The 13,697-nt window shown below is 59.0% G+C and overlaps 1 protein-coding gene across 2 annotated transcripts; it reads left to right on the top strand.

Annotated features, from left to right (window-relative positions):
- The first annotated feature begins 3,761 nt into the window (after positions 1–3,761).
- AJUBA (ajuba LIM protein) lies at positions 3,762–13,108 on the top strand. Of its 2 annotated transcripts, XM_062205443.1 has the most exons (8): positions 3,762–5,081; positions 7,682–7,783; positions 9,293–9,360; positions 9,477–9,539; positions 10,208–10,338; positions 10,422–10,473; positions 11,167–11,235; positions 11,674–13,108. In XM_062205443.1, exons 1-8 carry the CDS (start codon positions 4,046–4,048, stop codon positions 11,797–11,799), a joined length of 1,647 nt encoding a protein of 548 aa, XP_062061427.1. In that variant the 5' UTR covers positions 3,762–4,045; the 3' UTR covers positions 11,800–13,108. The 2 variants fall into 2 exon arrangements, with proteins under 2 accessions (XP_062061427.1, XP_062061428.1); XM_062205444.1 differs by lacking the exons at positions 3,762–5,081; positions 7,682–7,783 and adding an exon at positions 8,209–8,615.
- The last annotated feature ends 589 nt before the right edge of the window (positions 13,109–13,697 follow it).

The raw sequence follows: 13,697 nt of genomic DNA on the forward strand, positions 1-13,697 counted from the left end.
CCCACTTGGGTTTCACCCAAAGCTCTGGAGAAGCAGCCCTGGTTGTACCTCTTGCTTGCCTGTGACTGCTGCTTCGGCTCTGCAGAGGAAGCCAGGACCAGTCCTGGGTAACACTGCCACCTGGTGGCCGTTTCAGTTGCAGGCTTGAGGATTCTGAGCAATAGACCATGAGTTCGGTCACGATGAGGGAACTGGGATCTAGATATAGCCATCATTTATCAAATTATATAAGGAAGATTTTATTATTACCATCTTACAGATGATGAAATTAAGGCTTAAAGAGTTTCTGTGTCTGCTCTGCACTTCTCCACTGTGTGACCAAGCCAGCGACACAGATTTGTAGCCATTTCCTAGTCTTTTCGCACAAACTGTATATTGGGGGAAAGTATGTGTGTGCACACATGCACACATTTTGAATGCATTGGGTCACAGAAATGGATTTATATTCATTCATTCATACAACAAACACCGAGTGCCTAGCAGGCGTCAGGTACCTTGCAGGGTGCCATGGATATGCTATTGATAAGGTTAGATGATGACTAGAGGTTTCGTTGTCTGCTCAGGAAGCAGCAGTGGTGTAGACAATGAACTGTGCTAAGGGTGACGTGGGAGTGGGCAGTGTGCGATGCCGTATACAGCAGGGGTAGCCAGCCTACTGTGTCAGTCTAGAAAGGCTTCTCGGAGGGACTGAGATGGGAAGCGGTACCTGGAAGATGGGGGAGGAGTTGACAGGAGAAGGGCAGGGGCAGCCGGGAGAATGTCGCAAACATAAGGAACAGCAAGGACACAGGCAAGAGGACAGACGAGATGCAGTCCTACAGCCGAGCAGAGGCGATAATGCTGAGAGAAGATGCAGAAGAGCTTGAGGTCTTGTGAAACATCCTACAGAGGTGACTGTAGCTCCAGGGTCACAAGAAATCGCTGAAGACGCTAAGCGGGGAAGAGATGATTGATGGCTCAGGTGGGACCGCTTGAGCTCATGGTGTAAGGTGGATCGGAGCGAGCCAGCCTTGGGCAGAAGGTGCTTGCACTGGTTTGGGAGAGAAAAGATGCTGCAGCATACACACAGTGTATGGTGGTGATGGAGGGAGGACAGATTTAAACATACTTGGGAAGCCGAACTGATGTGTGATAGGACTTGCTGGATTTGAGGACAAGGGAGAAGGAAGACATGGGGTTGATGGTGCCACTTACTCAGGGGCTGCTGGAGGGGCCAGTGGCAGGAGCAGGGAAGATGAGTCCATGTTAGGGGGGTGGGCACCTCGACACCGCGTGGCCGTCCTGACAGCCAAGCAAGTCTGAGCTAGGGACACAGACTGGGGAGTCATCTGTGTACACAGATCAGCGTTAGTCTTTAGTCTCGGGGATGAAGTGCTCCCAGCTCCAGTTCACACAGTGGGGTGGCCAGTACTGAGGCTCAGTGTCCCCTCCTTCCTCTTCATCACCTCCAGGGCCTCTTAGCCCTGAAATCACAGGCTGTTACCCCAACTGTGCGCAGGGTTGCCACCACTAGCTCCTGCGTGGCCTCCTTTACTGGCTTCTCAACTTTTCCCAAGATTTACTCTCACTCCCATCCCAAAGGATCAAAGCTTCCGCATACTGGAGGCTATGTGGATGTTTTGCAGGTAAGTAATGAGAAGGAAGAATCCAGGGTCTCCTAGCCCATCCCAGACAGGAAAGGAGGGAGAGCCTTCTGGCTAATTCTGAAGATGTTGCTCACAGCAGGATTTAGATGCAACCTGATAGCGTCCTGGCCCTCTGTTACTGTGATTTCAGTCTGATAATAAACCCTCCTCAGGCCAAAAAAGCTGCCAGAGAAAGAGGCCGATTCTCAGGAAACTTGAGGTCAGAGAGACAATGCAGCTAGGACAAAGAAGCCAAATAGTGTGTGCCAAATTAATTTCCCCCAAAGATGTTAACCTCCTTTCCTTCCCCACTCCCTAAGGCTACACTAAAAAGCTTATAAACGGAGTTCAGAATTTTGAGATGCAAAGAATACCCTCTGTTTACATACAATCTTCAGCCTCATTTACTAGCTAAATCCAAAGGGGTCATTTTGCTTCTTCATTCCACTTCCCTTGCCCCTTAGGTCCTAGTCTGGGCAAAATCGGTTGGGCTGGCTTTTTTTTTGACAGGCAGAGTGGACAGTGAGAGAGAGAGAGAGAGAGAGAGAGAGAGAGAGAGAGAGAGACAGAGAAAAGGTCTTCCTTTTTGCCGTTGGTTCACCCTCCAATGGCCGCTGCGGACGGCGCATCTCGCTGATCCGAAGGCAGGAGCCAGGTGCTTCTCCTGGTCTCCCATGCGGGTGCAGGGCCCAAGGACCTGGGCCATCCTCCACTGCCTTCCCGGGCCCTTCCCGGGCCACAGCAGAGAGCTGGCCTGGAAGAGGGGCAACCGGGACTAGAACCCGGTGTGCCGGCGCCGCAAGGCAGAGGATTAGCCTGTTAAGCCACGGCGCCGGCCTGGGCTGGCTTTTTAAAAAAAGTTTAATTGATCTAGTCGAAAGAGTTACAGAGAGGGAGCCAGGATCTCCCACCGCTGGCTCACTCCCCAGCGAAGCCAGGAGCCAGAAACTCCATCGGGGACTCCCACGTGGGTGGCAGGGGTCTAAGCACTCGGGCCTCTGCTGCTGCTTTCCCGGGAGCACTGGCAGGTAGCTGTGCCGGAAGCGGAGCAGCTGGGCTGCAACCAGCGCCCACAGGGGATGCTGGCGTCTGGCGTTGCAGGCAGCGGCTCAACCCACTGGCCACAATGCCCACCGCCCCTTCCCCGCCCCCGGGTGGGGGGGGGGTCTGGCTTTTAACTAGCTTCAGCAGCGGCTGCCGCTTTAATTCCCGACCCAGGCCTGGGAGTCCCATCTTCACCTGAAGTAGCTGCAGAAAATCTCGATTCCCAACACCAGGGGGTGTCTGTCTCGGCCTCTATCTGCCCTACCCCCGAAGGCGGCGATTAGTCCCGACCCGCTCCCTCGCTCGTTATCACGGCTTTTCTGTGTACACTGGGTCTCCCGCCCTCGCTCCCAAGGTGGGGATTAGCGCCAGACCGTCCCCTCGCCGCTTTCCGCTGCTTTTGCAAACAGGCTAAGCCGCCCGCCCCTCCACCCTCGCAGAGTGCGACTCTCCAGAGCCGCGTCTCCTTATCGCAGCTTATCTGTTGGCCTCCCCGGCCCTCTGGACAGCCGTGTCCCTTCCTTTGCGTGCCTCCCACACTTCCCCGGGCCCGGAATCTCGCTACCTGTCTCGCACCTCTGCGGCTCGCTCGCTCGCAGGGTCCCCCTCTTCCTCTTTACTCGCCTCTCCCTCTCTCGCCACCAACCTCTGTATACCGAGCTCTGCCCTTCTGCGCCCACACTAGGAACAAAGTCACGCTGTTTGCGCAGAGCAAGCCTCGCGTCGCGCCGCACGGGACGGCGACATTCCACCGTGCCCCTCCGCGCATTCCAACTGCAAACAAAGAGTCCCCCTCCCGACGCCCCCACGCTCCGTCCGGCTGCTAGTCTTGGGGGTTGTAACCGCAGCTGCCCTAACTGCCCCGCGCCGTGCGCCCGCGTCCGGCCAGCCGGCCGGCCTCCACCTCCCGAGCTCCCGGCCGCGGGTCCCCCTCGCGGGACGCATCCGAGATCCCTGCGCACCCCTCCCCCCGCCCCTTCGCTCTCGCACTCGGCGCGCTCCGCCCTTCCAGGAAAGTAGATCCGGCCAGGCAGACAAAAGTTTGGGAGAGAAGTTTGGTCTGTGCCGAGCGTGAGAGCCAGGGGGCGGGGGCCGCGGGGAAGCGGGGAGCTGGGGCGAGTGGACGCGTGAGCCGACGGACCTGCGGACGGGACGGCCGCGGGCCCTGCCACCCCGCTGGACGCCAGATGCGCGAGGGGACGCAGCCCCTCCCGCCGGGGGATGCTGCGGGGTCCCTGGCGCCGGGCATCCGGGCCGCCCCCCGCTAAGCCCCTGTGCCTGCCCCGTGCCCCTGGGGACCCGGAGTCCGGCCGCAGGGAAGGAGACGCCGCAGGGTGCCTGGCGGGGAGGGGGCCCGAGGCCCCAGACCCGAGGGCATGGAGCGGTTAGGGGAGAAAGCCAGTCGTCTGCTGGAGAAGTTAAGACTCTCGGACTCCGGCAGCGCCAAGTTCGGCCGCAGAAAGGGTGAATCCAGCCGGTCTGGGTCTGATGGGACCCCCGGGCCGGGCAAGGGGCGCCTGAGTGGGTTGGGGGCACCGAGGAAGTCAGGGTCCCGAGGAGCTGCTGGGGGACCTGGGGATGAGCCGCTGGAGCCTGCCCGAGAGCAAGGGCCCCTGGACGCAGAGCGGAACCCGCGCGGCTCCTTCGAGGCGCAGCGCTACGAAGGCTCCTTTCCCGGGGGGCCGCCGCCCACCCGGGCCTTGCCTCTACCTCAGTCCTTGCCCCCCGATTTTCGGCTGGAGACCACGGCCCCGGCCCTAAGCCCCCGCTCCAGCTTCGCCAGTAGCTCGGCCAGCGACGCGAGCAAGCCGTCCAGCCCCCGGGGCAGCCTGCTGCTGGACGGCGCGGCGGCTGGCGGAGCCGGAGGCAGCCGGCCCTGCAGCAACCGTACCAGCGGCATCAGCATGGGCTACGACCAGCGGCACGGGAGCCCCCTGCCCGCCGGGCCGTGCCTGTTCGGCCCACCCCTGCCCGGGGCTCCCGCGGGCTACTCCCCCGGAGGGGTCCCGTCCGCCTACCCGGAGCTCCACGCCGCGCTGGACCGACTGTGCGCTCACCGGCCCGCGGGGTTCGGCTGCCAGGAAAGCCGCCACTCGTACCCCCCGGCCCTGGGCAGCCCCGGAGCACTAGCCGGGGCCGGAGTGGGGGCGGCGGGGCCCTTGGAGAGACGGGGAGCGCAGCCCGGACGACACTCGGTGACCGGCTATGGGGACTGCGCCGCGGGCGCCCGATACCAAGATGAGCTGACAGCATTGCTGCGCCTGACGGTGGGCACCGGCGTTCGAGAAGCCGGCGCCCGCGGGGAGTCCTCCGGGATGGAGCCGTCGGGTCTCGAGGAGCCGCCAGGTCCGTTCGTTCCCGAGGCCGCCCGGGCCCGGATGCGGGAACCGGAGGCCAGAGAGGACTACTTTGGTGAGTGGGAGAGGAGTGCGGTTACGGACGGGAAGGGACCCGTCGCTGCCTTCATTTCCCAGTGCCCCGACGACCCACACAGCCGGTGCCCCGGGGGTCCGAGGCAGACACCTGGGGTGGAGAACAGACCGGAGGGATGGACGGGGGGTGGGGGGCGGGCCTCCTGAGCGCTTGCCCCTTTCCCACCGGGGTTCCGATGGCCACGCTCCTCATTCCTGCTCAGTTCAGACCCCCGGGTTATTTCGTGAGTCCCAGTTTCTCCAGGGAGAGGAGCCTCGGTTTGTCGCAGTAGGAGGCCTCGTAGGGAGGGGGCCAGTTGGGGTGATGATTAGAGTCTTCCCCCCAGATGGCTCCCCCTCTGCGGCGGTGTCCCTACAGGCTTCGGCGCGCCGCGCCCCCACCCCGGCCCAGGCTCCGCCCGCAGGAATTCGGGGAATGCGCGGGTGGGGGGGCGGGGCGGGCGGGCCGCGTGCGTGCCGACTCCTGCCCGGGCGCTCCAGGTGCCCGCGGGCGGGGCCGGCTGCGGCCGCGGGGTGGGGTGCGGGGGTTGGGTGCTCTTCCTAGCACAGGCTGAGCCGTGGTCGCTGTCGGGGTAGCGGGGCCCGGAATGGAAAGCAGAGACCCTAGCTGCTGCCCAGTCCTGGTGCTGCCGGCCCGGTGCCTGCGGGGACCTTCCAGCGGCGACCTGGTGGTACCAGCCTCTGTTTTCCCCATCCTCCGGAAGTCAGGGCAAAAGTCGTGAGCGCCAGGACACGCTCAGCCCTGGACAGATGACGACCCTGTGTAATTGCCAGAAATCACCTGGCCTCCAGTTTCGGCTGTAACCTGCTCAGAAGTCTGGGCCCAGAATTCATCGCTCCCTTGCCCTTTAGGGACCCTGGACCCTGGTCCCTGTGGCTTTCATTTCACCCTGTTTGAGAACTATTGGCTGATTCAGGGTCTCAGCTACAGTGGGTCTTGGGGTCCTTAACGATATTTGAAAACCCACGGGCACTACTTCACTATGTCAAGAAACGCTGGTCTCCCCCAGGGCCGTGGGCTCCCTCACTCTCCAAGCCTCTCTGTTCCCACCTTTCTCACTACCTCCTCCCTCTTGCCTGAGACCCCCTGCACGGCAGCGCTCCATGTTGAAATGGGAACAGCTGGAGAGGAAGTTGGGAGGCAGCAGGGCTGCAGGCTGAAAGGGCCTTGCGAAGTTCAAACCCAGCCCAGAGTAGATGATGTTAAATCACTTTGATCAGGGGAGACGAAGTGACAAGGCCCATTTAGCAGTTTCCTTTTGGGGCCCAGGAGAGGCAGCTGGGAAAGAAGCGTCTTTGGCTAAACCGTCAGAGCCCAAAGGAAGCAGGGAACTCAGCAAGTGCGATAAACAGCAGGAAGGACTGCGGCGTGGATTCGCTGGCTTAGAGGAGGTGAGGCAGACGTGCCTGGACAGCCTTCCTCTCGTCTCCAAAATGTCCAAGGCTTCCTAAGGAATGGCTGTGCAGTGCCCTCCGCATGGCCATCTTGGGTCATCTCCTTCCACCAGGAGGCCATGTTTTGAATTTGGGGGGTGGGAGCGGGCCTCTTCTCCCCCCCCAAGGGGTCAGGTGTCCCCCCTACCAGAGACCCTTTGTTCCCCTGCCCTAGCCTGACCATCCCCTCCTCCTACTGCCTCTGTGAAGGGCCCTGTTTCTTGGCTTCGGCCTTACCCAGCTGCCAGAGGGTGGGAGCAGGGCAGGCCTGGGCCCATCAATTGCTGCAGCTGCTGCACAGGCTCCCGAGCCCCTGGGCAAAGACTGGGATGGGCCCCGACAGGCAGGGAGTGTGGCAGTGTGCCGAGGGGGGAGGTGGGGCGGGCCCGTTGGGATCTGCTCCCCAAAGACAGGCACCAGCCCTCACTCATGGGCCTGGAATTGGGGAGTGGAGGGAAGGAAGACCACACCCAGGAAAGGAGTGCTGGAGCCAGGTGCAAGTACCTTAACAGGGGATGTCGGCAAAGAAGAGCGCTTCAGCTCTGGGGCCCTCCCATGATAGAAGGTGACAGGAAGGCCTTTAGGGGTCCTGCCACCCTCCCCCACCACTTCTTCTGCAACCCAGGTCTCTGGAACCGGCTCATGTGGCCGGTCCCCTCTGCTGAGCCAGGTCCTCCTCTCCATCCCTGGGAGCCTGCAGCAGAGGGTGGTCCTCGGACTGTTGGGGGAACTGAAGTCCCGGAGGGGCTTTCATGCAGAGTGTTCTCCAGGTCTTCGGCTGAGCACCTGCGCCCCAGCCTCTCTGACCATTCGTCCCATGCATTGAGCCAGGGCTCACGGCTTGCCTGTGTAGTGCTTTCTCCGACAGAAATGAAACATCTGAAGGCCAGGGACACTTTGGCTTCCTCCAGTTTTCCGCAGTATCATGCGCTGTGCTAGACACAGGAGGGACGCCCAGAGATGTCTGTTGAGGAATCGGCCGAGCAGGAACGGGACAGCCCAGGCACAATCTTGCTGCATCTTCTTTCTTGTTACCCTCCCTTCCCCTTCCTGGAGGGAGCTCTGCCGGTTGTTAGGAAAGGGGGAGATCCCTGCATCGGAGCTGGGGGTAGGGTTGGAAGCTGATGACCTCCCCCCCCCCCCCAGGCACCTGTATCAAGTGCAACAAAGGCATCTACGGGCAGAGCAATGCCTGCCAGGCCCTGGACAGCCTCTACCACACCCAGTGCTTTGTCTGCTGCTCCTGTGGTGAGTGCGCCCGCCACCTGCTCGGGAGAGCTTAGGGGGGCGGGAGGAGAGCCCGTGCCCCTTCCTGGGCTTGCTGTGGCCCTTGTGTGTGCTCTACCTGGCTCTGCCTCCCCCTATATCCCCCATGGGTCTGCTCCCCGCCTCTGCCTCCTTCTCCGTCTTCCTCTCCTCTATCCTCTATTCCTGCCTTTTTCTTGTGCCTCCCAGCTTGCCCAGCCTGGACTCCCGCCCGGCCCCTCAGGCCTCTCCTTGGTGGGGTTTGGTCTTGGGCAGCCGAGTTGCCTGGGGCGACTGTGAAAGCCTGGAATGTGGGAAGGGCGGGGGTGGGCTGGGGGAGTGGGGAGCCGTGGGGGGCGGCGAGGGGGGTTTTCTCTTGGCTGGTCAGAGTTCAGCCACCTCACTAGAGTGCAGGCCACCAGGCCATGCCAAGCTGATGACATCACGCTCCAGGAATGCCCGCTGCTGTTAGCTCAGGAGGCCCACTGGGAGGGGGGTGCTCCCAGCGGCCTTAACTCCCCCCACCCCTACCCTCCCACACCTCCCTCATTGCCCTCCCCACCGCTTACCCATTCTGATTCTTTCGCTAAACCTTTAATCTCCTATCTCTGCCTGACTCCAGCACTCAGCTTTTCTCTGCTCCCCCAGCTTCTGCCTGACTCTTTCTGCTCGGCTGTCTGTCTGTCTGTCTGTCCTTTTCATAGGGCCTCTTCTGGGTCTGGGTCTCCTTCCATCTCTTTCCCCTCCCTGGGTCTCAGGAGTTTCTCTAAGTCAGCTTTTCTAAGCCACCGGACAGAGTTGGAAGTGGAGATTTGTGATGGGAAGAAGGCCGAAGGTGGGGAAACTGCCCCTTCTGCACCTCGTCCTCATTCCTCCCCCATTCAGACACGGGGTGTGGTGTCTGGGTCCTGATAATGTGGGAAATGGCCCTCCTTTGTCTGCTCACGGAAGACTCTGGAGACCCTGGGTCCCTCCAGGCTCGGGGAAGCAACCCAGTCCAGCAGCAGGGGAGACTGGCTGCGCTGCCCAACGCAGCCCCTTGTCCCCGGCCATAACTCGGATGAGGCCTGCCCTCCAGAGTCTCCCCCTGGAAGGAGAGGGGCTTGCTGAGCAGGACGGCTGTGTTCAGCAAAGACACAGCTAGGCTGAGAGGCCCACAGGGCAGGGCCTATGTTGGGCAGAGCCCCTAGCCGTGTCCCCCAGGATGGGGCTGGCCTTGCTCGCCCAGGTGCCTCTTCAGGGAGAGGAAGGCACTTGTGCAGCGGGAGGCCTCTGAAGAGTTGGGCAGGCTGGAGCTGGAGGAGCAGTGAGCAGGGGAGTGGGGAAGTTGGCTGGAATGAGGCCAAAGCGGATTGGAATTGCATCAGATGGGATGTTTGTGCGGGGAGGGAGGGCAGGCTGCAGCGAGGAGGAGAAACAGCGCCACAGTTCAGGTTTGAATGCAATGTCAGGGAGCGCAGGAGGCTGCCCCAGGCTGCGGGTGGATTCCAGCCCCTTCTCTGCTGCTTCTAGGACGCACTTTGCGCTGCAAGGCTTTCTACAGCGTCAACGGCTCTGTGTACTGTGAGGAAGACTATCTGGTGAGTGAGGAGCCGCTGCCCCCAACGCGGCGCCCCCTTCCTGGTGACCTGTTGAGGTTCCGCCCACCGCTCTGAGCCCAGTGACATCCTCCTGTTTGTCTTTCCTGTCTTCTTAGTTTTCAGGGTTTCAGGAGGCAGCTGAGAAATGCTGTGTCTGTGGTCACTTGATTTTGGAGAAGGTAAGGAAAGTGCCCCCAGCCGAGGCTGCGGGACTACAGGGCAGGGGATCGGGATCGGGGCAGCTACGTCCAAGAGGGGTGTGGGGAGGACACTAGTGACCAGGTGAACCGCTTTCATCCCATTCCTCCCAGAGCAGCTGTTCGTGGTGACCTCTCCATCCCCCCCCCGCAATAGGGTCTGGGCTTCAGGGCCTAGCTCTTCCCAGGCCCGCCAGCCTGGGCTAGGAGTGCAGGGGCTTGTGGCTGCCACTGTTGAGCTGGAACTCAATTTTCTTTTCTGTAAAAAGGGGACATTGGATTAGATCGGTGATTTTCAGCCACCGGGCACATCATCCAGGAATATCTAAAAAAAAAGAAAGAAAAGGCTGCCCAAGTCCCATTCCCAGAGACTATGACAGGATTGGGGGTGGCGGGGGTCCCAGGCACTAGACTTTTTTTAAAAGCCCCCTCAGGTGGTCTCCACCAGCTTTTTCAGGGTTTCTGCCTCCATTAAAAGACTCCTTGGTGCTCACTTTGGCAGCACATATACTAGAAATGGAAAGACCCCTAGGTCCCCACCAATTACAGACCTTGCTTTGGGAGGCTAGGAGGGGCTGGCTGAGGTTGGGGAGCAGCGGGGGAACCCAGGGCCCGGAGGGAGACTGATTCTTCTCCCACCCGCGAGCCAGATCCTGCAGGCCATGGGGAAGTCCTATCACCCAGGCTGCTTCCGGTGCATCGTTTGCAACAAGTGCCTGGATGGCATCCCCTTCACAGTGGACTTCTCCAACCAGGTGTACTGTGTGACTGACTACCACAAGTGAGTCCTCCCGGCGGGGCGCAGTGTGGAGCCGGGCCCCAGCATTCCCCACCCGCGGCTCATGGCTGCCTGCTCTCTTTCAGAAATTACGCTCCCAAGTGTGCGGCCTGCGGCCAGCCCATCCTCCCCTCCGAGGTCAGTGTGTCTGGGTTCTCTGGCGGGGAGGGCCGGGGCCCGGGGGCACTCGCACTAGTGCTGAGGAATGTGCTCTGAAGAGATTCCCGTGTGACTCTGCTGCGGGGGTCACCACGCTGACCCTAACATCCGGGCCTGGACATGTCCTACCGCCTCCCTGGGCCCAGGCTCCACGTCTTTTATCCCAGGCCAGAGGCGATTTCTTTCGAGGTTGGGGGTCATCAGAGCTCAGATGTAGGGGTTGGAAGAAGGTGGGAAGGATCCTCAGGGCTGGTAGGAAGGGGTCAGAAATGACTGAGGCGGGCGGGATGTGCAGAGGGCATGCCTGGGGAGAGAAGCCTAAAGCCCACGGGGACCCAGACCCTGTTACAGGATCTCCTTGTCCCCAGCCTGGCCTACTTTATCTGTGCTTCTTGCCCCCTGCCCTTGCCTCTGCTTCCCCCAGAGCTGGGAGAGCTAGGCAAGGCGGGGTGGGGGGGGGACCCCTACAGAGGGAGGGCTGCATGCAGGGTGTGTCCTGAGAGCAGTGCAGGGTGGGGGTGGGAGGGAGAGTTCCAGTGGGATTTGCAGAGGAATCAGAGCTACAGATGATTTCAGAGGGGCTCTGAGAGCCTTGTGTCATCTTCCCATCAAGGGGAGGGGGCAGAGTTGGGCATCAGTGTGTGCCCATCCCCCATGGGATGCCTATTTCAGGGCTGTGAGGACATCGTGAGGGTGATATCCATGGACCGAGATTATCACTTCGAGTGCTACCACTGTGAGGTGAGTGTCCGGGTCCATAGCTACTGGGGGAGAACTGGGATCGGGCAGAGGGGAGGAGCCAAGTCCCAGAACAGCCAGGCATCCAGGGTAAGGGTGTACACCATAGAAAACCGGGCAGGTTCTGTGACTTCTTGCCCTCCAGCTACTCTCCCTGGTCCTGGTTGTCCAGTGGGTTCTGAATCTGACCTCCCCTGAGTCTAGACTGCAAGACTGAGGACTCATGATAACTTCTGCGAATGGGGACCTGTCTCATTATTTCTGCTGCAGCAGCGACACCTGGTGTCAAGCTGGGGTATTTTCTTGAGTCGCTTCCATCCCACCCCTGTTCCCAATCCATGCTTCCAGTCATTAGGAATCTGGTGTTGAGGGTGACATCCCAAGATGTCCTCAGTGCCCAAGGAGCCTGGGCTGAAGTGAACCAGGTGTCTTCTCCCTTAGGACTGCCGGATGCAGCTGAGTGACGAGGAGGGCTGCTGCTGCTTCCCTCTGGATGGGCACCTGCTCTGTCATGGCTGTCACATGCAGCGGCTCAACGCCCGGCAGCCCCCTGCCAACTATATTTGAGCTTGATCTGCAGTCGCCTCTGCTGCCATCACCACCTGACAGATTATTCTGGCCAGTGGGCCCCTCTGAGGTCAGCCAAGATGAGGAACGCACTCGGCAGGCCTGGGAGGGGAGCTCTCTAGGGAGGGTCCCCAGGGCCAGAGACCCAAAGATCGCAACATTCCAAATGGATTGTGGAGGAGGAACCTTCTCATTGCCAGGGTGGCGGTGACTGGCCAGCTTTCCACGTACAGGCAGGTTCCAGTACTTTCTGAACAGTGTCTGATTCTGGGCTCTATCCAATTTATGTTCGTGCATAAGTGAAGAATGTTCTGGTTCAGGATTATAGGGGAAAAGGACATCATGGAAGCTGTAAACGAGTCAGATACGCGATCAGCCAGGCATTTTCCCTGGTATCCAGTCTCTCTTATCTGGATGAAGAATTGGAAACCCTGGACCTTATTAACGAGTGATTTCTTGGCTGCCTTCTCCCTGAGGACTAGGAGAGCTCCTCATCGCTGCAGGGAATGGGGACCCACTCTGGGTGGGCCTGCTGTGTGTATTGCCTGTTTCTCAGGGACTCACGTGGACCTGGGAAGGCTGGGTGGGTGCCTGTACGTGGTTGCTCTTCTCAGCTGGGGCAGTGAGGAGCAGGTGTGGATGTGAAGCTTGCTGGTGGGATGTGTCCAGAGTCGCAGGCTCGCCCCTCTCCCAGATGTAGGTGCACTGAGCTCTGCAGCCCAGCGGATGCACACGTGGACACATTCGTGTTCACACATGCATGTACACACACATGCACGCTCTTGCTTCCCTTCTTCTCAGGTCAGTCTCGCGCCTAGTTCCCTGGCAGTAAATAGCTCACCGCTCCAGACCTGCCACCTCTCAGTACCTCCACCGCCACCCCAAAACTCTGGGATTTGGGGGTGCTGGAAGGAGAAGAACACTCTGATTTGCTTCTAGTCATTTTGGCTGAAACTAGTTCACCTAAAGCTAGAGCTTTTAAAACCAATTCACTGAAATTTGTTTGCTTGAGGTTCAGTTCACTTAATGACTGATTTGCCCAAAGCTCAACTCCCTTTTGGGTGTTTTTGTGTCCACTTAGGTGTCCTGTTCTCTTTTTTTGTCATGCTTCAGGTATTTCAAGAATTTCTATCTGCTCATCCAAGAGTACTTCTGAGTTCTTATCAGCAACATAACTTTATCAAAGTTGCAGCACTTTGTGAATGATGAGATTGCTTCCTACCTTTATGGATGTCTTTTTCTATGTTATCTACTTTTCAAACACTTTTTTAAAAAAAGTTTAAAGTTTCTAGCAATAAATACAATGGGTACAGACATTCTGTGTATTATTTTTTGTGTCTCTTAATCCAATATCCTTTTACAAATTAGATGCCTTGAAGAGTGTACTGGAGCTCAGGGAGATCTCCATGCTTTGCTCTCCTTTGCACAGCCCAGATGAACAGGTGGGAGGCACACTCAGTTGACTAACGATTAAAGGTTGTCCAGACCACAGCAATAAAGAGTCAAAGGGTGAATCTGCTAAATCCTTTTGAAACGCTGCAGATTTGATATTTATTTTAGGCTGATTGGCTATAGGTGAATTGGTTTTAGGCAGTCATTTGAGTTTCATACTGGGAATGATGATTCCTGAGAACGTGAGTTCCACATTTGGGGGTTACTCCACGATGCTTATGCCAGCCAACCTGGGAATGAGGTGGAAGAGGCCTTTTTTTTTTTTTTTTTAAATTTTTGACAGGCAGAGTGGACAGTGAGAGAGAGACAGAGAGAAAGGTCTTCCTTTTTGCCGTTGGTTCACCCTCCAATGGCCGCCGCGATAGCGCACTGCGGCCGGCGCACCGCGCTGATCCAATGGCAGGAGCCAGGTGCTTCTCCCGGTCTCCCATGGGGTGCAGGGCCCA

Source organism: Lepus europaeus, chromosome 11, assembly GCF_033115175.1.
Source record: "Lepus europaeus isolate LE1 chromosome 11, mLepTim1.pri, whole genome shotgun sequence".
Taxonomy (NCBI): domain Eukaryota; kingdom Metazoa; phylum Chordata; class Mammalia; order Lagomorpha; family Leporidae; genus Lepus; species Lepus europaeus.